The sequence below is a fragment of the Alosa pseudoharengus genome, unplaced genomic scaffold (genome assembly GCF_046254945.1).
Source record: "Alosa pseudoharengus isolate Yale_2024_CS ecotype anadromous, Long Island Sound unplaced genomic scaffold, YU_APseudo_1.1 YU_APseudo_1.1_scf_23, whole genome shotgun sequence".
NCBI classification, from domain to species: Eukaryota; Metazoa; Chordata; class Actinopteri; order Clupeiformes; family Clupeidae; genus Alosa; species Alosa pseudoharengus.
In genome coordinates, this window is record NW_027468685.1 from 22,258,189 (window position 1) to 22,286,044 (window position 27,856).

A 27,856-nucleotide genomic window follows, 5' to 3' on the forward strand; every position below is an offset into this window, starting at 1 on the left:
TCCTGCATACTGTACTAGGGGGCAAGATAACCTTGGGTCCTTGTCCAAGCATGTTTGTCACATTTCATATAGAACCTTTTAATCATTGTTTTAACTGTAATATAGGCATTTTTAACAAAGTACCTGTCATATAGACATTCTCTGACTTACAAATATGAACATTTTCTTTTTACTTAAATTTAGTGTATTCTCTTGTCTTTCCGATGTTGAAAAATGACTAGAGGATTTAGCCTCTGTGTGACTTTATTTTCATACCATAGTGAAAAAGAAAGTCATGAACTACTTCTGAAAGTTCACAGACACTCTGATTAACTTAAATAAATTGAAATTAGATAGGAAAATGCTTCTTTTAGGTTTTGAATATAAGATTTTTCAGGGGTGCCAATAATTGTGAGCAACGTGTTTTAGTTAAAAATATTTATTTATTTATTCTTTTCCTTTTTCTCAAAATAAATTTGCTTCCTTTCAAGGTTGGATTTTACCTAATTTTTTTATTGTGAGATCTCGTAAACCCATATTTAGCAGCAAAAAGGACATAGAAAACATATCAAAAGTTGAAAATGAAAATTTGGACTATTTCATGTAAAGTATATGTTAATTTTGAATTTGATACTAGCAACATATTTCCAAAAAAGTTGGGACGGGAGCATGTTTACCACTGTGCTGCTTCACCTCTTCATTTAACACAATTCTGTAAATGTTTAGGAACTGAGGAGACCATTTGCTACAGTTTTGAGAATGAAATGTTGTCCCATTACTCCCCAATAGGATTTCAGTTGCTCTATGGGGTATTCTTAGTCATGCTTTTCATTCCATTATGCACCTAATTTGACAAATCTGCACTGCAGACAGGCCATCTTAGCACCTGGACTCTTCCTCTATGGAGAAATACTATTTAAATATGTGCAGAATTCATTTTGGCATTGTTGAGATCCTGAAATATTCAAGGTTGTCCCTGGAAAAGACATTGCCTGGATGGCAGTATATGTTGCTCAAAACCTGTATACATCATTCAGAATTGATTGTGATTTGCCAAATGTGCAAGATGCCCATGCTATAGGCACTATGCTCCTCAACACTGTCATAGATGTTGGGTTTCGAACTGAGCACTAAAACAAGTTGAATAGGTTGGATACTTGGATAGGCCCTTTCCTCTTTAGCCCAGATGAGTCCATGATTTCCAAAAAGAATGGCCAACTTTGATTGGTCTAACCACAGGACCCTTTTCCACTTTACATCAGTCCATTTCAAACAAGCTCAGGCCCAGATAAGAGGGTATATTTTCTGTATCATGTCTCAATACAATTTTAGCCATTACAATTTTGGCTGCCGTTTTTGAATTGAGTATCAAACTGGGCACCTAGACAATGGTTATCAGAAGTTTTCCTGAGCCCATGCAATGACAGGTCTGAAAACGGTTGGCAAAGATTTCTCTGGATTCTCTGAATGTTTTAATAATATTATGTCCTGTAGATGATAAACCCCCTAAATATGTCACAATTTCATGTTAAGAAGCATTAAAATGACATTGTTTCATCATTTGTGCACACAGGTTTACACAGAGTGATGAATACCCCTACATCTTTACTTCTAAGAGACCCTGCCTCTCTGGATGCTCTCATACCCAATCGTGTTGCCAGTATTAACATATATTTTCCATGAAATAGTCAAATTTGTCTTTTTCAACATTTGATATGTTGTCTGTGTCCTTTTTGCAACTACGGTAAATATGATTTTAAGAGATTTGCAGATTATTACAAGATTATACACAAGTATATATACTCTTTTGATCCCGTGAGGGAAATTTGGTCTCTGCATTTATCCCAATCCGTGAATTAGTGAAACACACTCAGCACACAGTGAACACACAGTGAGGTGAAGCACACACTAATCCCGGCGCAGTGAGCTGCCTGCACACAACAGCGGCGCTCGGGGAGCAGTGAGGGGTTAGGTGCCTTGCTCAAGGGCACTTCAGCCGTGACTGGTCGGGGTTCGAACCGGCAACCCTCCGGTAACAAGTGAACACACAGTGAGGTGTGCACTAACCAGTAGGGAGTACTCATGACTTTACTCAAGTACATTTGAGAGGCAAATATTGTACTCTTTACTCCACTACATTTCTATCCATAACCGTGAGTACCCGTTACTACTTCTAAAAAAAAAGGAAAAAGGAAAAAAGAAAAATCTCGGAAACCCTCAATTTGTTGTTTCCCTCTCAAACGTGATTGGATTGTGCAGGCGCCACTGATTGGGACAGCCTATCAGCAATCACCTTCAGCTTTCCGACAAAGTTAGCCCTAGGGGCGCGTCTAGATTTCTAGGCTACTCCATGGTCAGATTTAGATAAGAGACGAAACCATGGACGAAACAATGGATGAAGACGCAGCAGGTCCATCCTGGGAATATGCCAACCTGTGGCCCCACCTCGCTAGACTATTTAAATTTTCTGAACAAGTTAATGATAGTTTTCGCTTCAAGTGTTTCAATTACAAAATAGTATTTTGTATTTGAAATACGTATTTTAAATACATGTATTAGAAATACCGCCCATCCCTGGCAACATGGTAAAAAGATGAAAATTACTTGATTTTATTTCCAATTCATTTTACATTCACCAAGGTATTAACATTAACATTTTTCATAACTCCATGTACGCAATGTAGGACGTGAAGCACACACTAATCCCGGCGCAGTGAGCTGCCTGCACACAACAGTGGCGCTCGGGGAGCAGTGAGGGGTTAGGTGCCTTGCTCAAGGGCACTTCAGCCATGCCTACTGGTCGGGGTTCAAACCAGCAACCCTCCAGTTGCAAGTCCGAAGCGCTAACCAGTAGGCCACGGCTGCCCCAAATAGTGATATTAACAGTCTTGCCCTGCTAGACTATTCATTTGTGAAAATGTCAGTCTTGGCCCATGGACAGGATTTAGAGATGCTTAGCTGTAAGAAGTTGTTTGCCCAAGTCCCTTTCTCAACATGGACCATGTTGAGTGGCTGCAAAATGTTAAAGTTCAGCTCTAAACCATCTCTAATACAGCCACATCAACTTTCCAGATTCTGTGTAATGCAGTGACATCTAGTGGCTATTTTTTTTTTTAACTCCAATGTACCTCAGGTAACATCAGGTGGTAGGCCATAGGCCTATATTCTTTTACCAAGTGCAAAAGGTTGGTTAAAATAGATGTGTACACACATAAAACAAAGAAAAATATAACAAACAGATTACATGTATAGGTTTTTTATAATAATGCTATATAACATCTTCAGTGATGAAAGTCACTGTCAGTCAGTGATGACTCCTAATGGAAACCATATGGTAACACCATAGGCTTATTCGCCAGTGTTTAAGCCTTGGGCTAGCCAATAGATTGTTTTGGGTCCCATCAAACACCTGTGGCGACCCAGACAGGGATGATCAGCCCCTGACTGATGATCAAATGGCGTTCCCTGTATTTAAGGCTTTTCCATTCATTGGCTCCTTCAATAATCCTGTCTACCCATGAGACAGTGAATCACCACTTGCTTTGTTAACCCTGATTTTAACACAATGTCTGGGTTGAGGGAGGTTGCTATGGTTTTTGGGAACTTCAACCCACTCCCAGGTAGTCTTAAATTGCCAGTCATGTGCAGGGGGGGTGGGTGAATTCTGGTAACATCAAAATTCTGGAAACATCAAAAGAGAATAGGTTTATGAAATATTTGAGCACATTTTGTTCAAACGCTGCGGTCTCTCGTCCATCCCGTTGCATGTGATATATAGTTCACCTCAAGAGGGCAGCCAAGTACAAATTAATAGGCCGAAGCTGGCCGAAGAATGCTGAGACTTAGGAGGACATTATCCAAAACTGCCTCATGGCTACCATATTAAGTGACATGATGTTACGTGTGATGTTAGCTTTAGAAATGTCAACGTTGTAGTTGTCTCTTGCACAAACGTATAATATAAGAAAACTGCCAGTAGCCTATATTGTTGGTATACACAAGAAAGCAGAGCCCCCTTACACAAACATTAACATGCCACATGGTCTGTTCATTTGGTGTAACACCTAGATCCTCTTCTCACTAACGCACAATGTAGTGTCACATTACACACCTTTTCAGCTCTCTTTCCGTCTCACACTCACACATGGACAGACATAAGATACACTCAGTTTACGTTGATGATCACTATTAGTCTGTTGATAATAATCCGCTAATTTCCAATAAAATGTACCTTACTGTTCATTCTCCCACTAATGTTAGCATTGCTGTTGTCTGAGACAGCTTGTGTCGCGCACGCGCAGTTTGTATTCATACGTCCTGACGCATGCTCGGTTAAATATCCCCAGGATCTGCTTTAAATCACTCAGAAGACAACGCACCCTCGAAGGGCTGTGGACATCTACGCATCTCTTCCATTTCTTAAATTAGCCCTACTAAGCTTCGAGATACCGCCCCCAATTTCAGTGTCGGTACGGAGCCGCCAGGCCGGGACAGAGACGGAGAGAGAGCCCTCGGCCATGGAAGCGCTCGGACCCGGTAAGAGCTAAAAACGAGAAGCCTTGTGACAGAGTAGTGCGGGCTAATGGATTGCCTCACTGGGGGCCGTGGATGATTGCATGATAGGCCTCAACGACGAGAACGAAAACAAACGAGGATATCAGGCCCTAATGTATTTTTCTAATAAACATGCTTGATGATATTTCTACATTGTTATAACTTTAACCTTTAACATACGATTAGAATGGGATCAAGCATGAACTATTGGTCCAACAAGCTAATTTGTTTGCTGGCGTTCAAAGCAGCAGGTAGCCAAGGAGGGCAGCACGGCACTGTGTGGGGGATTTAACCAAGACCTTCTTCCGTGTCGTGTGTGTGGACGCACGTCTGCTGTCATGCAGCTAGCAAGCTTACCACTTTGGCTTGGTTTAATTTATGAAACTGTGGTTTGCTAGATATACATACGTGTTAATAGTGCTGGTCTAGTAATCAATTTTAATATCGTGAAAGGCGATTCGATGCACTGAATGAGGAACACGTGAACAACATGGAATTTTGCATCCTATTCGTACAGCGTGATCACTCTGAATAGTGGAGATGTAAATGGTAATGCCTTTACAAAACATGCTGGAGGTAATGGTTTTCGCGCGTCTGTCACTGTTCGATTACAGCAAGTCTTGTGCAATGGACACAATGCGTGTTTTGGCCAATTGCGCTTCTACCTATTCTATTGATTGAGGCAGGAAGCTTGGCCTTAAGCAGCATAGCGATAGCTAATGTTAACTACAAAAACAATGCATCAAGATGGCATCGTCGGTTAGTACACTCGACGCTCTTTGTCTTTGATTGACTGTATTTGAACATTTGTTTCAGAAAGCAAACGACCAGAACGCCTGGTTCTGTTTCACACTGCAGTGTAACGACGACTTCTCATTTCCACCTATTTTGTCGTCTATGGAAGCCATTCGATGTAGTTTTCCGTGTCCAATGCTACCTCGGTTTGTACACATCTCTGGCAGCCGTGTCCGTAACATTGGTGTAATGATTTCCCATGGCTCACTGAATCCTGTAGAAAACTGAGATTAGCAGCTGTTTAGTCAACCTTACTGATATTATAATTGTAGCAGCATGGCAGAATATGGTGTAACACAGCTAGTGTGTATGAGCCAAATGCACGTAGGGCTAATTCTTTTTTCTTCACATTTGCTTGCACGTTTATGTCCAAATGTATTCTTGAACTTGTGAAATGGACATATTTGTTTTCGCGGAACATTGTTTAAGCGTAACAGTACAACGTTTAAAAACACAGAAGCCTAAATACATACACATGTAAGCAATGCAATTATCACAATAAGTCCTCGCACGAGGGCTACTGGGCCTTACCTACAGTTTGAGAACTGCCTGTGGGAAAATGCATGTTTTGTCTAGTAATTCTGCATTGGTAGATTTATTTTGGATTTCGGATAATAAAGCTAACTTATAGAAATGCTTTTTGTCGCCCCACACCTTCACAGAAGGTCCAGTTAACGACACACCGACAAGTCTGTGCATAGCCAACAGAGAAGTGGTTAAATTCGTTTTGAGGACGATCGGCTGTCCTGGTTTCACTGTGTTCCATGTATGATTATGCAATTGATAATGCATGATTAGAATACAGCTTCTCGACACTCAAAATACATTCTTTGAAGTCTAAATATGTTTTGTAAACAAATGGTGTTTAAATATAATCTTTGCCTGAAACAAAAACATCAACACTAACATCAGCAAAACATCAACACTATGTACCAGCATCATTTTTGCTCACTGGACCAATGATACAAACTTCCATACACACACAAAAAAAAAATCTGGTTGGTTTGTTAACCATTTTGACTGTGTTTAGGGTTCATGAAATGCTCATGCAAAGAAATTAGCATGGCCTGCTCGTCTACAGTAGTAGGGCAAGCACTACAAAATGTCAGATTTGAGATTAACTGTCATTTAAGTGGGGTACCCCGCAGAACACCTTACTGCCAGTCCAAAATTGTCCATTTCAAATCTCAACCCAGTTGATTTCCTCAGTACCATCAGTGCCCAAGGCTAATTATACTACTAAGGTAATTGTGAAGTGTGAAAATGCACCAATTCAGGCAGCACAATGCATTCACTAGGCTGCCATGCTAGCAGCCATTCAAACGTTTACTCAACAGCATTATATCCCACAAGGCAGGTCAAAGAGTGAATGCATTGCTTTACTAACTTGGGGTCAGCCCGGATATCATGTCAGTGGTTGGATGATCAGCAATGACTTTATCATACCAGCTTCAGAATCAATAGCCACAGCCAAAAATAATGGATGCATTCATAGAGGTTACCTCTTAAGTTAGTCATGTCCTGGCAACTGAAGTTGCTTAATAAATGATGCTCTTGAAATGCGTACTTCACATCATAATTGATCATCCTATGTAGTATGTTGCATGAAATTGGACTAATAGGTCTCAGGCATGAGGTTTAAAGTGCAATTTTCGTTCAATCAAGAGGTGTGACTGTTGGCCACAAGAGTACTTCTGGGACTGTAACAATAACTTATAAACAAATAACTTATATTAGGAAATGGAGAAAAATGCTGGAAAAAAATGACTACTGTAAGTATAAGATATATAACATCCTGCCACCAAGGCTCAAAATCCCAAGGGATCAGGGAGTAGACGTTCATATTTAGTATGTTTTAAATGAGTGCTTTTGTGAAAATATCTGCTTAGTGAATACTAGTTATTTAATGCAGCCATAACGTGGTCTTTTCAAATATTCATCATGTGTAATTTATTGAGCTCATTTCTGTCCATTGACAAATATTCCATGTAAGCCTAGGGGAATTAATATTAAATGCATTTTTGTATTAATTTCTCTTTGATTACATCATTAAAGCATTCTCTGAAGCAGTGTGATTTGGGCTACCTGCCGTGAGTTAAACTGGGAACCGCTGTGAAAAGATTAGGTCACTCATGCCTGTTGTGTTGGCATAGTTGAGGTCCTATCTCACAGATTTTTTTGAAGATTGTAGGAGGCCTCATTACTTAGATGGCTGTCTAATTAGCTAAGATTAATATTTTAATTTGGATTTATTCAATTGATATTACAAATTTGTTCAGGCACAAAGTGTAGTCAGTTTAACTGGGATTTGACAGTCATCCTGTCATTTGTCTATGTGGCTACAATGCATTGTGTCAAAATGCCTCTGATAAATGTACGCTTATCATGCAAGCCCATTATATGAATAACTTAGTCATAAGCAGCAACAATAGAGCTTTGACATGACTTGACTTCAAAAAAGTTAAGTGTCAGACATGACTTGTGGAGGTAACTACATAAACAGAACACAAATTGAAGGAAGAGCTGAAATGCTATAAAACAATACATGCAATTAAGACCAGTAAAAACATTTTGAGTTTGCTCAAACGTCCCTGTTCACATGATGTAAACTCGAGACAACACAGAAGTTTTACCCCAAACGAGACATCAGCTCATGACATCACAAATTGGGCAGGTGAAAAGTGGATCTTGCCTCTAATCCAGGTGATTCACAGTTGACTGTGAACACATGTTGTGGTGTCCCCACTGACTCATCATTGCAGTCTTCCGTTTCTTTATGCTAAGCTCGGCCACAGTGTTCTTTGTAGAGGTCATGTCTAGAGCTATCTGTTGGCCTACCTGGCACTGCCATGTTGGAGGGAAAGTTAACTATTTGTGCTAATCACTGACTCCTGAGTTTATGTCTAGCATTCTTTGCTCTCCAATGAGTGCTAATTAAACACATTTTTAGAACCTATCTGAAGATGATGTTTAGCAGTCACCCATATACGGATTTCAGGAAGAAAAGACACTCTTTTACAGGGAAAATAGTTCATCGCTAATGCACGAATTTCACTCAGGACCTCTCCACGTTTTGAGCGGGTAGCCAAAAATTAGATTGGCGGTTCAGGTTGTCAAGTGGAGACACGGTGTGATGTACAGTGCATTTCCAGTGATCCTGCTGATAGATGAGCCGTGGCTGTGAGATCCAGTGGTGAAGCCAGACGTGGAGTGCGACAGTGTGTGGTCGAAGTAGTGAGGGGGTGCCGGCCGCTAGCATTCCACCCAGGGACTACGGTGACACCGCCACAGCTCCTGAGCACCAGCTGAGAGGCCTAAATATAGAGCCGTCTCTGCTTTTGGTGTGTGTGAGTGTGTCTGGGTCTTGACAGGGCTACCAAGTACAAACCCACTCCTGACCTGCTAACCCTACCCCAGTGGGTTTTCATGAGGGAAGGGTGTGTGTGTGTGTGTGTGTGTGAGGGGGGAGACGGGAGCAACCAGTGGCTTATGAGTGTTTGGAAAGCAGAGGAAGAGCTTGGGCGTGGAAGGGGAGGGTGAAACAGAGGGGGGTATAGATTGACCCCCAGCCTCCACACCCATTCGCCCTCATCCCAATCCCCTTTCCGCCTGACTGGCTATCTGGAGCATGTCAGGACATTAGAGACTGGACTCCTGCAAGCTACTCATCAGTTGGAAAATCAGTGAAGCTTCATTCTCACCCCATCCCAAACCTATATTACTCACCAATAGCAACCCCCCCACTCCCCTCCCAAAAAAAACAAACACTACACTAGTTATCTTTCCTGCCCACTCGTATCACTCTTGCGCCCCCAAATTGGTCTAGTCGTGAGTCCTCTCGCCATTCTCCAGTTTCCTTATGCTGAACCTCAGGCATTAAAAGCGAGGCTAGTTGCCAGAAGATGATGTCACGCGTTGTTGGTACAGTAGTTCTTCCCCTCAAGCCTCAGAGGGACTTTCCCTCTCTCTACCCACTGGTGAGTGGGACAGAACCCAACACTGGGCAGTGCTTTAAAGGGAGTCTGGTTAAGGCGGCCTTTTTTTATATCATAGGGGGAACCATGTTAAGTGGTTTCAGTGGAGATTTAGCAGTAACCGCGTAGCCTGAGGTAGTGCACCCGTGTCTAGTAAGACATACATACGGCAATAAGAATAAGCTGTGTGTGTGTGTGTGTGTGTAGGCAGTGAGTAATCCCAGTCTCTGTTGCCCCCCATATGGCCGCGCTGCTTTCTGTCTCAGCCACGCTGTTCTTTGTCTGGGTGGCTTGTGTGCGTTTGGGAGGGCGGGGGGAGTGGGTTGTCATTGGGCTGGCGGTAATTGGGTTTGCATTGTTCTATATTGTTCTCCATGTCCCCTGTGGCCGCCCTCCCAGGTCAGAGGTCAAGGCCCACCGCAACAGCCTTTCCTGTGGTGTGTCAGGGCTTGCAGGCATAGGCTACGCTTGTGTTGGTTTGTGTGTACACGACTTGTGTATAGAGGACTGAGGAGTAATTTACAGTGTGTGTGTGTGTGTGTTTCACTTTGTGATTCACTTAAAATACAGTCAAGTTCTAAGAGCAACCACCACAAGCAAGTTGATTCTGTCTCACAAAGGCGTTTTGGATCTGCTCATTAAATAAAAAATAAAGAAAAAACGTGCGTGTGTGTCAGTCCTAATCACTGCACTCTTACTTTCTTACAATATGCTATTGTTATGTAGCAGCAAGTTGTGTTCAGCCACTTATAAGATATGTATTGATTATCTGACATGTCCATGCTCATGTGCAAACCTACGTTTGTCTCTGTGCATGTTGTTCCTCAGGCCCCCCTGCTGCCCCTCCCTCCCTCTTCCAGCCACCACGGCGACCCGGCCTGGGCACCGTGGGGAAGCCGATTCGCCTGCTGGCCAATCACTTCCAGGTGCAGATCCCCAAGATCGATGTCTACCACTATGACATCGACATCAAGCCAGAAAAGAGACCACGGAGGGTCAACAGGTGCGTGCGGTCAAGTGTGTTGGAGTATGCAAACAAAAGAAGTGTGGTAATGTTATTTGTCGCTTTTTTTTTTCTCACTGGAGCTTAATCTTATCCTTCTCTTTCCTGTTTTCTCCTTCTTTCTCTCTTCTTTCCCTCTGTCTCACAGAGAGGTGGTTGACACCATGGTCAGGCACTTTAAGATGCAGATCTTTGGGGACCGACAACCTGGATATGATGGCAAGCGGAACATGTATACGGCTCACCCACTGCCCATCGGAAGAGACCGGGTAAGGACCCACCTCCCTACCTCACCAACTCCATTGGGATGCTGTCCATGGCCAGTATTAAACTTCTCAGGCTCAGATTATAGCGTTAATAATCTGTAATTTGCACTGTATTTGTTTGTAGTTTAATGTTTGTCTGCTGCAGTGAGGTTAATTAGGTAGGTCAGGTGAAGGGAAAGGAAACCATGCTACTGCTGTGCTGTCATTGCAAATGCCGTCATGGTCTCATCATGGGTGCATTCTGATCGCCTCGTAGTGGACGACGAAGTCAACTGTACAGGGTGGTCAGCCATGTTAAATGATCTTCCGTTCCGTAGGGAGCGACGGTGTTCAGTTCGAAGTGAACTGCACAACGTGTAGGAAGCTAGTGAACATAGCTACATCACTTCACCGGAAGTTAGATGGCACCCGGAGTTCAGTAGATGGTCTGAAGCGGCCGTATTTGCAGATAAACGTCATTTGTGTGGCTTTTTTAGACCTGTACCTGTTATTGTAATCCCAAAACAATTCTAAAATGCTGTGAGCCAACTATTGAATGTTAGCAAGCTAACTTTCCACTGTTTTGAATGGATAATACGTTGGACACATCTTGTGAATCCAAAAATCTCTATGGCAACTATGGACTAGCAGGGCATTCCAAATAAAACTGTTTTAGTGATCTGAGTTCCCTGTGAATTTTACACCCTGTGCATGGAGTAGGGAATTCAGCGTAGGGACCCTTGTAATCGGTGTCTGTGTGCCATTTGTCTAATTTTGTTCATCTAGATAATTTAGTTCCCTCTCTCTTCACTCCTCTCTGTCCCTTTGTCCCTCAGGTGGATCTGGAGGTGACTCTGCCAGGTGAGGGGAAAGACCAGACCTTCAAGGTGTCTCTGCAGTGGGTGTCGGTGGTGAGCCTGCAGATGCTCCTGGAGGCTCTCTCCGGTCACCTGAACGAGGTCCCTGAGGATTCTGTGCAGGCACTGGATGTCATCACCCGTCATCTGCCCTCCATGAGGTAACCCAGAGCAGTTTGGAGTCAAAAAAGGGGGTCAAAAGTAGAGGGGCTACACATGCATACATCTGACAGACTTTCAGCTCTGGTGATGAATCTATTGTTGACGGCAGTATGCTCTGCAAATGAAGCTTTTTAAGGGTGAAAAATAAGTGGGTTGTGAAATAAGCCTGAAGGGCTCTTTTCTCATTTTGGCCTCCCTCTCTATAATGCAGATACACCCCAGTTGGGCGCTCTTTCTTCTCCCCACCAGAGGGTTACTACCACCCCCTCGGCGGAGGCAGGGAAGTGTGGTTCGGCTTCCATCAGTCCGTCCGCCCGGCCATGTGGAACATGATGCTCAACATCGATGGTAAGACCTCGGCGGGAGTCCGCTCATGCTTTGCAACGGTTCAGCAGTTCAGAACTGAAGAGTCCAAACAGTAAAGAGTGAAAGTGAAAAAGCTTGTTTTTAGGAGGATCATGTTCAACTGGCCATTGGTCACTAACCTAGATGACTGAGGATCCTTGCTTGTGTTTGTGTCTCCTCACGCCCCAAAGTTTCAGCCACTGCCTTCTACCGAGCCCAGCCCGTCATCGAGTTCATGTGCGAGGTTTTGGACATCCAGAACATCAATGAGCAGACCAAACCCCTAACAGATTCACAGCGTGTCAAGTTCACCAAGGAGATTCGAGGTGTGTTTTTTTATGTTGTCAAGTCTGTGTTATTCTAATGAACTTAAATGGGCCACCTTGTAAAAGAAAGTGTTGCGGAATGTTGTTTAAATTTGATTATCTATTTTTTTTCAATAATCAAGAAGTTATATTTTGGCACAAAAAAATCTAGAAATAACTGCAAGCGCCTTCTAACTCATTTTTCTGATTTTATGTTCGCTTGTTTTTCCATATCATTGCCTGTCTTAATGACTGAGTTTGATGAGCCAAACAATCTTGGCTTGCAGAAAGCCTGATGTTTGGAAGTTTATTTGATATGGCTTATTGTCAGTGACATGAGAATTAGATTGGGAATTGGAATTGCGTGCATTTACTGGCTATATGACTAGGAGAGATGATGGGCACGAAATTTAGTTTAAGCCTGCTATAACACAATCTCAATGTCTTGCCTTAGGCAGTCATTCTTATTCATTAGAATTTAAGTTTCAGTGTCCACTAATGCAAACCAACTGCTGTTTCCGTGCTTGAACAGGCCTGAAAGTGGAGGTTACTCACTGCGGTCAGATGAAGAGGAAGTATCGTGTGTGTAATGTCACCCGCCGCCCAGCCAGCCATCAGACGTGAGTGTCCGCCATTTTTAACAGCCCGGGCACAGAGAGCTCTTGAACCTCGTTGAGTCTTATACAAAGCTCTGTGCAGCATTTTAAAAAATAAAACTGCCTTGGCTTTGTCATAACCATCAGTAAAATAACTAAACAGTTGTTGATGTGTTTCTGCACTCTGAATGATTAACGCAAACAGACCACAGCTACTAATAACAGATTTCCAAAGGCTTCTACTTATTTTGTATGTGCACACAACATTGAAAGGCGTGGACATGGTAGACTTATTTTGCAGAAGTCCACAAGTTTGCCTAATTACGCTTGCTGCAGATTGAATCTAACTTGCACAGCACAGTTAATGTTTAAGTCATGTTTTGACCTCAGCTGTGGCTTGTTCGAGACTGTGACACCTGTTTACACACTTAAGTGCGACTCTCTCACTCTGAAGTGTTTGCTTTCTGGTGCAGGTTCCCCCTCCAGCTAGAAAATGGCCAGGCCATGGAGTGCACTGTGGCTCAATATTTCAAACAGAAGTACAGCCTGCAGCTCAAATACCCCCACCTTCCCTGTCTCCAGGTGGGGCAGGAACAGAAGCACACCTATCTGCCCCTCGAGGTCAGTACATGCCCCCCTTGATACACACGCAGACATGCATACATGCACACAGGCATACACACACATGCCCCCTTCCAGCTTTGCAGTGCAGATATACAGCATGTGGATGATGGTGATAAGATCATCTCACCCCTAATGCTGGCTTACAAGCATTTAGACTCTTAAAACTGCACCTCAGCTCAATGACTTATGCAAACAGTGCAGAAACCAATACCAATAGATTCTCTCTCTCTTCTCTTCTCTTCTCTTCTCTGCTGTCTCTTTCTGTCTCTTTCCGCAGGTCTGTAACATAGTAGCAGGCCAACGTTGTATAAAGAAGCTGACCGATAACCAGACCTCCACCATGATCAAAGCCACAGCTCGCTCAGCCCCCGACCGGCAGGAGGAGATCAGCAGGCTGGTGAGTGCAGCTGCAGAAAGATCTGACACCCCCCAAAAACCCACATGCTGTAGCCTTCAGGTTCAGAGGATTGACAGCCAATGATGCCTGTTGCCATTATCTGTTGCCATCTTCATTATTGAAATTTAATAGTCACTGTCTCTATACTCAATTGTTTTGAAGTACTAAACTCTGTTGCATGCTTATTTAGATCACAAGTGTGCAGTTATGAATGCAGGATTCTTAAACGCATCACTCCTAGATCAGCCTGATTATCTTTTTTTATGTCAAGGAAGGGGAGTGCTGTAACTAATACACCACTTTCTGGGTTGTAAAAAGTTTCCACATATTCTTGGCGGAGTTCCTTGTATTTTTGAGTGCTCCCATCCTGGGTAAATCCTATCCAATATCGAGCCCATTTTCACGTACCGGTTTCTGGCCTAAGGCGTCCGTGTATGGGCGGCCGTTGTTGACAGACAAAGTCAACTCCAAATGTGGGAACTCGGGTAGTGTCAATGTTTTTTCCGTTAGCCCCCCAACACCATCTCTCAGGTGTTATTTTTCCTGCTTCAGTGGAACTGTTTGACGCGCCATTCATAACATTCCTCAAGTGCTATTGCCGTGCAATTGAATGCACTAATCCAAGATAAAGCCCTTTAGGCTGTGCCGCAAAAGCCTAACACACTCCAACTCCTGACACATCGGAGGTAGAATAAACATAACCTGGCCTAAAGAACTTGAGTGCAATCCAGGTTGTCCCTCTGCAAGCCTACTCTTACTGTTGGAGAACACAAAGGTACAGTCTGTGATTCAGTGAATTGCTCATCTTTCAGCTCCTAAGATTGCTTTTCAGTCTTCATGTTGATAATGTTCAGTGTTTGTACACCAAAACAGTCCAATGTTTACATACAGTTCAGGTTCTATAAATGGAAACCACAGTAGCTCAGACCAAGCCACGAACAATCCCAGTCAATCAACTAGGGCTATACCCAAACATTCAGTTGTTTGGATATTCGGTGGGTAGGTATTCAGTTTTCCATCTTGAATTTGGTGTATTCTTATCTGATGTGATATGCACTTAATATTATCAGTTAGCATTGGATAAAGTGCAAGGTTTGCACACCCAACTGATGTTGAGTAAAAAATATAACACAAGGAAGATGCAAATCAAGGTAAAACTATAGGATGTGTGGATATCCTACCTCTTAACATTACTCATAATCACCTCTGACTGACTCCCTGTCCACCAGGTGAAAAGCAACAGTATGGTTGGCGGCCCCGACCCCTATCTGAAAGAGTTCGGTATAGTCGTTCACAACGACATGACTGAGGTCACCGGGCGGGTCCTCCCAGCGCCCATGCTGCAGTATGGGGGCCGGGTGAGTACAGACACTGGGAGGGACTGTGGCAGGGTGAGTACTGGGGCACTGGGCAGGGTGAGTACGGGTGGGACGGGTTACTAGTGGGGGTGCGTGTGAGTGTGTGTGTGTGTGTTGGTTTGACTAACCTAATGAGGACAAAGATTGGACTCCATTTACTCCCAGCAATTCAGAGGGAATGTTTTTGCATATTTGACATTTGTGTCAACATAGTTTTTTTGTGTGTGTGAAGCGAAACTGTTTCCATGGAGCTGCCAGGCTACTTATTAGCCAGGTTTTGCACTGGTGAAAAGTTACTGGTCACTTGGGTTCACTCAGCTCTCAATTTACTGTGGCTTTATCATTACTATCAAATCATTTCACTGTAATGTTATGTAATGCAGTTTTTTAAACCTAAGTGCATTTACATGTAATATGGCTAAAAACTGTTTAAACCGGTATTGCTGGGTAATGAAGTCTTATTTTTGTCTCTCGGAGTGGATGAAAATGGGGGGAAATCTGACGAGCTGGTTTCCTCCTCATGAGCACAATACACAATGCACTCAACCAACCATAATTAACTCACATTCTACAACTTTTGTTGTAGAAGTTGTACAACTTTTGTAACTTTTGTTCTAAAAGCTTATTGAAAAGTCCCTTCACATTTTCTGTACTATGACGTGAGGAGAAAAGCAACTCGTTTTGCTGTCTGTTTTGGCCTCTTTCCACAGGGTCTCTCTGGCCTTCCCAAGTTAATAATGTCTAATTTTAATCAAGGGGCGACTTGGCACAACTCCACAGTAATTTTTCTTTCTTTGAAAAAATCATTGCCATCGCTGGCCTACATGATAATGCCTTATTGACTTACAGACAGCCGAATTCTCCAGTCTTCAGGGTGTTGTGTTTAAACAAGCTTGTTCAAACATGAATGTTTACATTTTGAAGAATTTTAAATTTGAAAGGCTTTTTGAAGACTGGAACTGTGTTGTTCTCTTTTATGCTGGTGTTGGTGATGGTGATAAACAAATTGCTAAAGTAAGATGTTTATTCTGGGGAATAAACTGGGATGTATTGCTTCTGAATGACTACACAAGCATTTTTTTTCTTTCTCCATCATATAATTTATGTGTGAAAACAAGTCTGTAATTTCTTGCTTAAAGCAATCTCACCCTCCCCATTCCCAGTACTGAACACAGTGCCAACTACTGTGGTCCAAGTTTTGAAAGGAAGTGATGAGTTATTTGTAAACACTGCCATGTTTGTTTGTATTATTGTGTTCTGCTGGGGCTTGGGTGGGATGGGTTGGCTCGTGTGAGCGAGCCAGAGGGAAGACCGAGGGGTTCACTAAGAGTGTAGGGACTCTCTCCCCAGAACAAGACGGTGGCTACGCCCAACCAGGGCGTGTGGGACATGAGGGGCAAGCAGTTCTACGCCGGCATTGAGATCAAGGTGTGGGCCGTGGCCTGCTTCGCCCCTCAGAAGCAGTGCAGAGAGGACCTACTCAAGTGAGTGCTTCCTCTTCCTCTTAATCATCTATTCCTCTTCCCTTTCTCCCCGTTTGCTAATCGTGTAGACAGAAACAGTTCCCATAACAATGCTCCCATGCCCCTTTTTGTATTAGCAAAATGTAGTAATCACCAGAGGTGCGTTCAAATTCACAAACATAGGCGAACGTTTGCAAACAGGTGTCTGTTTGCCTTGAGTTTTTGGCGAACATTTTCAAATCACTCGCAAAGGGTCTGAGGAGGTAGTTCTCCGCGAACATACAGTGGAGCTGGACGTGAGCTTGACTAAGGCAACAACCTTTACAATTGAATGTTGACACCATATCGTTCAAATTGAACTGTTTGCCGAATTTGAACACACCTCTGGGAGATGTGCAAAGAATTGGGGGGATAAAGGGGAATAAAACTGTAGTGGTCTGTAAGAAAACACTGAAGATAAAAAAAGGGAAAAAACTGTAGTGAAATTGTGTTATGTAGTGAAAATCCTCTCTGTTTATTTTTTTTCACTGACACCAGGAGCTTCACAGACCAATTGAGAAAGATCTCAAAGGACGCTGGCATGCCCATCCAGGGCCAGCCGTGCTTCTGCAAGTACGCCCAGGGAGCGGACAGCGTGGAGCCCATGTTCAAGCACCTCAAAATGTCCTACGTGGGCCTCCAGCTCATTGTCGTCATCCTGCCCGGAAAGACTCCTGTTTATGGTGAGGGAATTGCTGCATTCTCTGTTTCCATTGTTATTTAAGCGTGTGTGGGTGGATGTAACCGGTCCAGGCATAGCCAAGTAGTATTCTTTTGTTGGAATTAATCACATGTGTGTTAGTTCCTCCCTCATATCTATGAAAGAGAGCAAGTACATGGAGTATTAAGTCCTCACATTCCTGTGTTGTGTTTGTGTGTGTGTGTGTGTGTGTGTGTGTGTGTGTCACATTCGGTATGGGTAAGGGAATACATTGTCTGTGCATGGAATTAATCGCATGTGTGTTAGTTCCTCCCTCATATCCATGAAAGAGAGCAAGTATGTGAAGTGTTAAGTCCTCACATTCATGTGTGTGTAATTCTCAACCTGTCCCATCTCCGTTGCAGCTGAGGTGAAGCGTGTTGGGGATACTCTCCTGGGCATGGCCACCCAGTGTGTCCAGGTGAAGAATGTGGTGAAGACGTCCCCCCAGACCCTGTCCAACCTCTGCCTCAAGATCAACGCCAAGCTCGGTGGCATTAACAACGTCCTGGTACCCCATCAGAGGTGAGTAGGAGGGCATTGTCCTCCCAACTTGTCCATATATCCCTCCAACTCCCTATCTTAAATAAACCTGAAGTTGAAACGGCTAACTGCTAATAACTACCCTGGAAAACTAGTCAGTTAGCGAACTACTAACTACTCCGGAAAACTAGTCAACTAACTAACTACTGGGCAAATCCGCGCAAAACTGTCACACCCATAATGGCAACACAATGCCATGGTATTAAGTTGGCGTTACGTGACCGTTTTGCGTGGAATTGCCCAACTAATTACTCAGGAGAGATAGCTAATTAGCTAATACGGGCCTATTAGCAAGGTATTAAAGTTTATATTTTGACCTGACCATTTGTCGTCCCTCTCCTCCCCCAGGCCCTCCGTGTTCCAGCAGCCCGTCATCTTCCTGGGCGCAGATGTGACCCATCCGCCGGCGGGTGACGGTAAGAAGCCGTCCATCGCTGCGGTGGTGGGCAGCATGGACGGCCATCCCAGCCGCTACTGCGCCACGGTGCGTGTGCAGACTTCGCGGCAGGACCTGGCCCAGGAGCAGCTCTACAGCCAGGAGGTCATCCAGGACCTCACCAACATGGTGCGCGAGCTGCTCATCCAGTTCTACAAGTCCACGCGCTTCAAGCCCACGCGCATCATCTACTACCGAGGCGGGGTGTCTGAGGGACAGATGAAGCAGGTGTGTGTCTGTGCGTCTGTGTGTGTGTGCGTCTGTGTGTGTGTGTGTACTGTATGTGAGCACAAGTGACTGGGGAATGGAACTTGTCTTGCTAGATGTACTTTCTAGATGTTCTAGATTTACGTCCCTTGTGGCTAACGACGGCTGTCGAATGTGCTGTGTGCTGAGGGTATCTGCACATTTGCAAGTTGTACAAGTGCAAATTTAAAGACTTTTTAAGACCTTTTCAAGAAATCTAAATGAAAATTAAGACTATCCCACCCCATTTTGGATGTCTACAGTTACCAAATATATTTTGGCGAAAGAAAAATAATTGTGTGTGAATTACCTTCACAGCTATAAATGCCCAATTTTAGGGTCTGGGCTGCTTGCTTTTGAAACTGGCTGTACATTTGGTTTTGCTTACTGCTGAGGCAGACTGTTCTTCACCTGTGTCTGTAGTAGCATAGGGCTACTTGGCAAAGACATGTGCACTGGACTGGATTCCCTTCAATATTTTTTTCAAAGTTAGACTAAGCTATTTACATATTTTAATAAGCCTACTTTATATAATTTACTATGTGCATCTATTGTCCAATATGCAGCACAGCAAATTAAAGTTAATCCACTACTTTACATTTTGCATACCGGTTGTATCTAACCAACCAAAGCTTGACTGAAACATTGTAAAACCATTGACTTGTTTTAAATTAATTAAGAGACCGGTCCTCCTCGCATGATCCTGCTGAAAACTGCTGGTTTCATCTCAAGCACGCACGTATTATGAACGCACATATATTTTTTTTATGTAGCAGTCGCCGACATTCAAAAAATATGCGGTTATATTTCACAACTTTTGCGAAGTAGGCCTAGCCTAATGGGAAACGCTGGCAAGCAAGCTGCTGGCAGATATTACAGGTAGGCTATTATAACTTAGACAGATATTTTCTTTCCTAGGCTAGGCCAGCAACACACGCTGGAAAGATGCAAACAGATCAACTTAACATATACAGTATTTCCTCCTGATTGTGAAGCACTGCACATAATTTGACCAGCAGTCTTCGCGTCCATAGTTTGTGAAACGATGCTGCGTCCGAGCAAAGACTTTAGATGCCAAGCGCAACTCCAAAAAGGAGAACAAATAAGCGTCTGGCTTGAGGGTGCGCCGGACAGGGCTTTTAAAATCCATATGTCCGCCCTAAATTCGAACATATGGCCAACCTATAGCTAACTGGCTTACCAACTCTTTCTCCCGCTCATTCTACCATAGGCTCCCTCATTCCACGTAGGCTACGTGTCTATCTCTCAGGCCTCAGCTACACCACGAAAACGTCAGGCATATTATTTTGTACATAGGCCTACTGTATTATTACCCTTTTCACACCTTTAACCAAACCGTGAAAAACATCTTCACTCTGCAACCACTACACTTCCTCCCGTAGCCTAATAGACTAGTCACTTATACAATTGCGTTTAAAGTACACGAAACTGGATGGAGACATCACTCGCTCTCTTGCACTCGCTGGCGGTCCCATACACACATTTAATACCTCTCTTTCGAAAATTCAGTTGTATTTAAGACTTTATAAGGATCCGCGGAACCCTGCTTTCTGAATGAAATAGTCTGACATTCTCCATGAATTTTAATTCTATGAACTATGCACTTCTTCGTTGGTGTTCAGCCGTTTCTTCTTCCGGTCGGCGGAATGGGAATCGAAACTAGGAATCGAAATTTAAACTTTTGAACGATTCCGGGAAAATCGCAAAGATAGTCCCGGTTCCAACCAATATTCGATACCCAAGCCTAGTGGTTGCCTATTTTATGGTTTGTGAGTGAGGGACCGCAAAATAACTAGTGTCGGAGAGTGCACTACCAGCCTGTGGTTGCTCAATGGTCTGCCGATGTCTCATCAGGTGGCTTGGCCCGAGCTGATCGCCATCAGGAAGGCCTGTATCAGTCTGGAGGAGGACTACCGGCCGGGCATTACCTACATAGTGGTGCAGAAGCGCCACCACACACGCCTCTTCTGCTCCGACAAGGCTGAGCGGGTGAGTGAAGAGATCTTAAAGCATCCACACGCAGCGGATGTCCAAGTTCGCATCGGTTAGTTGTTGTGCAGACAAAAGTTTACATAGAATGATTGAGTAATTCTTGAGCAAATTCTATTTGGGTGCAGAGCTACTCATAGCCAGGCAGACTTTGTTTTCACGGTGTCCAACTGATTATTGCTTAAGTACGAGTCATTGAAAATGTCTTTGTGCCACAAAACGAAATTCAAAACTGTGGTTTCCTGTGTTTTCCGCTCATTGATGGCAAATTCATGGTTGTCAGTGTGACTGCAGGTGTCTATGGACCATCATTTCCTCTTGTCATAGAGTGCAAACTATGGGCTGCTCTTGGTGAAAACAAAACCACATGGTTGTATTTGTTCATTGAAGGTGTCATGCAATTTTTCTGATGAGCTAGATAGAAAGGCAAAAGCTTTACAGTATGAAGTTGATTATAGCCTAATTGAGTGAGTGAGTACCTGATTAAATGGCTGAATACTCAGTGCCATTTTTGAATTCACATCAGTTGTACATGTGTGTACATTTCACCGAGTTGTCCCAAACCGTATGTGGTCGCGATATGCCCCATTATGTTTTTTAAATTTTTTTTTTGTCTGTGTGGTTGTTGCTTTCTACAGGTGGGGAAGAGTGGCAACGTCCCAGCAGGCACCACAGTGGACAGCACCATCACCCACCCGTCTGAGTTTGACTTCTACCTGTGCAGCCATGCGGGCATTCAGGTCAGTGGCAGGACCTTGTCCACCCCGACACACAGAGAAAAGGATTAAATGACCTCATGAATGATGCCAGCATTTTCAAATCTGAAAGTGTTTTACATTGTGATGTTCCACATAATATTTGTGTAGAGCTAAATAGACTTTTTTTGTGTTTTTGTTGTTGTGTTTTTGGACGAGTGTAAATAAATACCAGATGTGAAAAACCTTTACTATATCTATTGCTAAAAGTTGATCGGTCAGTTTTGAAACCAAATTTGCCTTAACTGCTCCAGTCACCCACCAGGGGTTGACCTTAGTGTATAGCCTAAATGTGTGTGTGTGTGTGTGTGTGTGTGTGTGTGTACGTTGTACTCAAACACTCTCTGGCCATCCTACAGGGCACCAGCCGGCCCTCGCACTACCACGTCCTGTGGGACGACAACTGCTTCACGGCGGACGAGCTGCAGCTGCTCACCTACCAGCTGTGCCACACTTATGTGCGCTGCACCCGCTCCGTCTCCATCCCCGCGCCAGCCTACTACGCCCGCCTGGTGGCCTTCCGGGCGCGCTACCACCTGGTGGACAAAGACCATGACAGGTAAGGCCCGAACTTATACTTGAGATGGGTCACTTTTAAAAAGAAAAGAGACCGTGTACTGAGTGTACAGAACAGCTAGGGAGGAATCAGAATAGTTTGTGAGGATGGTGTTTGCATTTGTTTGGTTTTGCACTTTTGCTAACACCTTCTTATTTTCTTTCTTTCTTTCTGTTTTTTTTTTTTTTCTCTCTCTCTCTCTTTCCCCCTCCCTCCCTCTCGTTCTATTTCTCCCTTTCGCTTTCTCTTTCTCTTGCAGTGCGGAGGGCAGCCACGTTTCGGGCCAGAGCAATGGTCGTGACCCTCTGGCCCTGGCCAAGGCGGTCCAGATTCACTATGACACCCAGCACACCATGTACTTCGCCTGACCCAAGCCAGCAGGAGGCGCCCTTGCTCTCTTTTTAAATACTCTTTGTTTATCTCCGCTCTTTTTCTGTCATTTCTCTCTCTCTCTATCTCTGTTTTGCGCGTGCGTCTTTTTCTGCGACGAAGCGGTTCCGTAAGCCAGCGAACCAGGCCGTCAGTCCAAGCCGAGCAGACCGGTCCCAACGGAACCGCCGTTCTACCAGCAATCCAGCACTGAGAGGCTTTCGGGTTTCAAATGCACACAGAAAAAAAACTTAAGAAAAAGAAAAAAATATTATAACACACGCATACACACACTCACGCACACAACATAGGAAAACCCAAGTTGAGCCATTTTTTTAGTTAATTTCTTCATTTTGAATGTTGAAATTTATTATTGTTGTCATTGTTTGTCGTTTTATGATTTATTTCCTTTTTGTAAAGATACACTGAGCGCGAGCAACACAGAGCTGCCATCTTGGCAAGTGAAGCTTTGCCTCTTTCAGCTAAGCAGGACTCTCTTCACTTTTACCTCAAGCCCTCTGGGGCAACAAAAATGTCACAAATGTCTATGGCGTTGGGCGGGCGGGCGGGCGGGGAAGGGTTCGGGGAGCGCGGGGCGTTTTCAACTTTCAGAGGTGATGACAATGAAGTTTTTTCTTTCGTTCCTTTTTACAACTGTGTTTTAACTTTTTCTCCTCTCAAAAATATTTTACAAACGAGGTGACCTGGGTAGCCATTGCCCATTGCTACTTCTCTATCTCCTGTTCTGCAAAGACTAGCTGCAAGCGAATAAGTGTGTGTGTGTGTGTGTGTGTGTGTGTGTGTGTGTGTGTGTGTGTGTGTGTGTGTGTGTGTGTGTGTGTGTGTGTGTGTGTGTGTGTGTGTGTGTGTGTGTGTGTGTGTGTGTGTGTGTGTGTGTGTGTGTGTGTGTGTGTGTGTGTGTGTGTGTGTGTGTATACATGTGTGCGTGTGTGTGTGTGTTTCATGGCAGGCCACTGAATTGTAAAGGGAAATCAAGGAGAACTGCTGTAAATGCCTCAGTTTTTTATATTTACACACATATATAAATATATATAAATATTTACATCTATATATGCGTCTTTCGGTAGATTTTACTGACTTGCATAAGCTGGCGGCGGTGGTGTGTAGCAGCATCAAGTATCGTGCCCCTTTTTCTGTGTGGCCGACTGGGGAGAGCACCCTGGAAGTCGCACTTGTTGCCACAGTAACCTGTGGTGTCCTGAGTGACGACCTAGTGCCCTCGTTTAGGTGATGGTGATTAAGTTATGGAAGCAAGTACACGGTTGTGCGTCTTGAATTAAATGCGATAGCTAGTCTGGGTGGACTAGTGAAAGAAGGCATCTTGTCTTGTCAGGCCTAGTTCGTTGTGTGTGTGTGTGTATTAAAGGTTGACTTTGGCAGAGTGAGCAGAGGGCACTCTTCACCGCCCCCACCCCCACCCCCACCCTCCTACCTTTTATGCATTTATAAATTCAGATCAGATTTGTAAGAGTTTAATATAAATAAGAGACTTTTTTCGTGACTTATCTTGACTGTTCTTAGAGTTAGATGATGCATTGTTGTTGCTCTTGTTGTTAATTGTTGTTCTTACTATGATCGTGGTGGTGATGCGACGACGATGATTATGATGAGTATGATTACGATGGTGTGGGGACTGTCAGCTGTCTAGATGTTTGGTAGTTCAGCATTGAAGGAGATGCTAACGGATCTCTTAGCAGAGTCTGTAATGTGTGTAGCGTGCGCAGGTCTGTGTGTTTGGTGTGCATGCATGGGTTGTCTGCTGGATCCAGTTGTTGTTGATTTAAAGGTGGGGATGTTTGGGTGGGTGATGGGTGTCTCCTCCTTTTGGCTCCTGATGGATGTTCCTGTTTTTTGTAGTTTTTCTGGAGATGGAGTTGGTTGGACGTTAGTTTCCTTTACCCTTGTCCTTATATTGACTTCACGTCCCAAGGACCTGGGGTCGTCCAATTGCACTGTTTCGGAGACTTGCCCGCTGCGGCGTTTCTGTTTGTTTTTGTTTTTTTCCCTTTTGTGTTAGCTCGGTTAGGTTTTATGATTACATTTTTTTTTTGGCTGAATTTTGAAAGTGACAATCATCAGAGCCAAAAGGAGGCAAAATTGGCAGAAGCTGACAAGCAAGAAAGAGAGAAAACGGCAGCAGGCAGTTGTTTTGAATTTTTACACTTAAAAAAAGTTTCTATCCCTGTCGTGTGTATTTGACCATGTGTATCTATATCTATTGATAAGTCTGTACCTATCGTGGTGTTAATTTTTTTATTATTTATGGAAAAAATAAAATAAAAAAAAAAAGCTAAACACAGATTGATCTGATGCCAGCCATTGGAGCTCACAGTCATAAGCACTGCCCTTTCAGATTTGACGATGACTAGCCAGAAGGAGGCTCTTGAGGTCGTGCTCCCTGGGTTTCGTCGTTTTTTTGTGGAGAGGTCAGGTTGTGGGGAAGGGGGATGGGGTAGTAGGGGGATGGGGAGGGATGGTCAGTTAGGGGTGGGGGCGGCACTCCACGCCTCGGCAGGGAGGGGGCGCTCTGCAAAAAACACTTTTGTAATAAACCACCGGTTAAAGCAGCAGGTTTGCTATGAATGAGTTTGAGCGCTGATCCTCCGGGGGGCGTGGAGAGCGCCCCCTTCTGGCCAGGACCAATAGGGAGCCAGATGTGACGAGATGAGGAAGAGGAGGGACTGGGTTGGGTGGGCAGGTTAACATGGAGTCCTCGGGCCTCCTCTCCACACCGCACGATAACCCCATACTGGCATCATTATTCCTGCAAAGCGTGTCCCAGTTTCTTATCAGGTCATGGCAGTTTCCACTTTCAAACTCTTATTCTCACGTATTCTCACTGCGAAGCAATATGAACCCAACCCGATGTTTTTGCATTGCTTTCATTTCCTCTACAAGTAAAAAAGCTATAACTGCTTGTTTTGTCTGTTGCTATGGCTGTTGGTCTGATGTGCGGTGTTTGTATTTCCTGTGCTAGTTTTTTTTTTTCTCTCACTTTCCTTTCCTTGTTTTTTTTTTTTTTTTTTTTTTGCTTGTATCAATCAGTGGGAATGTGCTTTTGGTGGACTAGCTCTTTAGACTTTGTTAACAGTTTTAAAAACGTTTTAGATTTTGCTCGCTTGCATGCCAGAATATCGTCCTTATGAGAAAAGAAAGAAGAAAACTCTTAGAGACTATTTATTATGATAACAGAAAGAGCAAAAGATCTTATAAAGGTTTCTCTTTTTTAAAAAAAACTAAAAATAAGTATTTTAGGTGAGACTTTTTGGGGTAGCAATATTTGCAGAGTCTCTTTTAAATGACCGTTGGATTTCACAGAGATAGAAACAAAATTAACGATTCCTATAGAAATGTCATTAACTTGCGGCACAAGCCGAGGTAGGGTTAGGGTCATTGGGGTCGGGTGGGGAGCCAGGCGAGGAGCCGGGAGTCTTTGCACGCGCTCACAAAGTCAAACGAGGTACTTTCTTCAATCAGGGGCTGGCGAAGACTCCAGTCCTGCTCCCGTTCTTCTACCCACCCTCGCCCCGTGCTTTGTAAGGGCATTTTGCCGTCCTTTGCTGGCTGCCCTTCATGACCCCCACCATCGTACCTTGGCGCGGCCACCACCCCCCCACCCCTCCAAATGCACTTCCTTGTAGTGGGTTTCGACCCCCCATCCCCTCATCCCTTTTAGGGCTCCTAGCAACAGGATTACCTCTTTATAAATGTTTTATTAATTCTCTCTGTAACTTACCCCCCAACCCCTCCTGCCCCCACCAACACCCTCCACAGACATCAACAGAGCATGATTTTATTTTTTAATTCCTCTTTGATATATGTAAGGATTTGTTATTCGATGATGTGTATTGTAATTTAATTTTTTTTTCCTTTACATTATTATTTTTTTTCTTTCTCGGTTCTTATACTGGTGTGTAGCGCTGTGCTGTTTTAACTCTAGTGTTCCGAGCTGTGTGACCAGTAGCAATAGGGGGGTACCCTTGAGGTCCTGCAGGGGAGATCTGGGGGGGTTTGGGGGTGGGGGGGCTATAGCCAGCCTCTTCTGACAGGGTGCTTGGTCAGTTGCTGTATTGCTAAATTGACATGTTAAAATCCTTTTTTTTAGCCTGCAGGGAATATTTGTTTTATTGTGCAAAGTAAGTAATAAATTGGTATTTTAATGCCTCGCTCATCTGTTCTGTGTCTCTTCCTTTCCTTCTCTTTCTGCTATTACAATTTCATCATAAGAGATAAGATGCATATCTAATGAGCTCTGAATAACATTATCAGAAATATTCCTGTTCTTAAACTGACTTCTTGAGCAATGTTCCTGAATATTGTTGTGGCTTGTTGTTGCTAGAGTACTTTCAGAGACGGTTGTAGAATCTTTGGTACTTTAATGATCAGGAGGCATATTTTCATGATCATCCAATCAGAACACATGGAACCAGTAATGTAGTTGCCCAGCACCATTGCTCAAAAAGTTATCCCATGAATCACCACATTTACAGCTGTCAAACTGTCACCACATCACCTAATACTGTAATTACTTCTCAAATATAGCCATTTGTTCTGACTCAACCATGACCTTTTAAAGGTGCAGCCAGCCATTGTACGCAATTTCAAGCCCATAACATTTGTCACATTCAGCACACATCTCACAATCCTCTAGCTGGCCATCCTGTGAGTAGGCTACACTGTTAAAAAACCCAAAGTGGGGGCTGGCTGTCCCCTGTCAAACAAAAACAAAACCCTGTGTGGAGTTTCTCTGGGAATACTGAGGGGAGGGGTGAGCTACCTCTCTGGTGTGTTGGGTTAAAATATAATGTACATTGTTTTGGAAATGTATCTGCTAAGAAGTTTTACAAACACAATTGCAAGCACAATGCTGACTACCTTTTAAATCTAGTTGCCAGTTATTTCTAAAAGGAAAATCACCCTGTGAGTTAGTCACCCTATACTGTAGAACAAGACCTAGTTCGTTATAGCGTAGATTGTATGTGCCAGGTGTTTGTGGGGTTCCCCTGGGATCCTGAGAAACTCTGATCCCATTGATTTCCACAGCTGTCATGTGTGCCAGCTGACAGTCTATAATTAAAACAGTCACAGATCATACAGATGTCCAAATTGGTTCTGATCTAATGGCAAGGCATGTAATGCTGATACATTACAACAAAGCTCTGCTGTTAAGGGATGCTATTAGCAATCAGCTGTCACTCTGATTCCCAAAAGCACCATATTTCTACATAGCAACTACTATGATATACTATATAAAGTTTGAGTCAATTTCAATTTCAAGACATGTATGCCTGTTAAAACTGACCATTGTTGCTAATGCTTTACCTTCAGCAGTCAAACCCTGGTGTTGTTCACTGCTGAACCCTAACCATAACCTGGGTTTAGTGTGAAGGTGTGGCTGAACATAAATACACGTGTTATTGTGAAACACTGGGTGGCCATGTTGTCAACATCCGCAATACAACAATGTTTTGAAATTCATGCCCTACTGTATTTGTACAACATGTATGTATTGTATGTTTTTTGG

At 43.6% G+C, this 27,856-nt stretch overlaps 1 protein-coding gene across 4 annotated transcripts; it reads left to right on the plus strand.

The window, feature by feature from the left end:
• Nucleotides 1-4,327: 4,327 nt before the first annotated feature.
• Nucleotides 4,328-22,867, plus strand: ago4 (argonaute RISC component 4). 4 transcript variants are annotated; one of them, XM_076302065.1, is made up of 18 exons: nucleotides 4,328-4,515; nucleotides 10,131-10,305; nucleotides 10,454-10,574; nucleotides 11,387-11,568; nucleotides 11,781-11,917; nucleotides 12,106-12,240; nucleotides 12,752-12,839; nucleotides 13,289-13,436; nucleotides 13,717-13,836; nucleotides 15,066-15,227; nucleotides 16,530-16,678; nucleotides 17,195-17,379; nucleotides 17,762-17,921; nucleotides 18,288-18,603; nucleotides 20,497-20,631; nucleotides 21,270-21,371; nucleotides 21,746-21,945; nucleotides 22,202-22,867. In XM_076302065.1, the coding sequence occupies exons 1-18, from the start codon at nucleotides 4,497-4,499 to the stop codon at nucleotides 22,308-22,310; spliced, it is 2,643 nt and encodes an 880-aa protein (XP_076158180.1). In that variant the 5' UTR covers nucleotides 4,328-4,496; the 3' UTR covers nucleotides 22,311-22,867. The 4 variants fall into 4 exon arrangements, with proteins under 4 accessions (XP_076158180.1, XP_076158181.1, XP_076158182.1 ...); XM_076302066.1 differs by having other exon boundaries at nucleotides 16,545-16,678; XM_076302067.1 differs by having other exon boundaries at nucleotides 15,066-15,194.
• The last annotated feature ends 4,989 nt before the right edge of the window (nucleotides 22,868-27,856 follow it).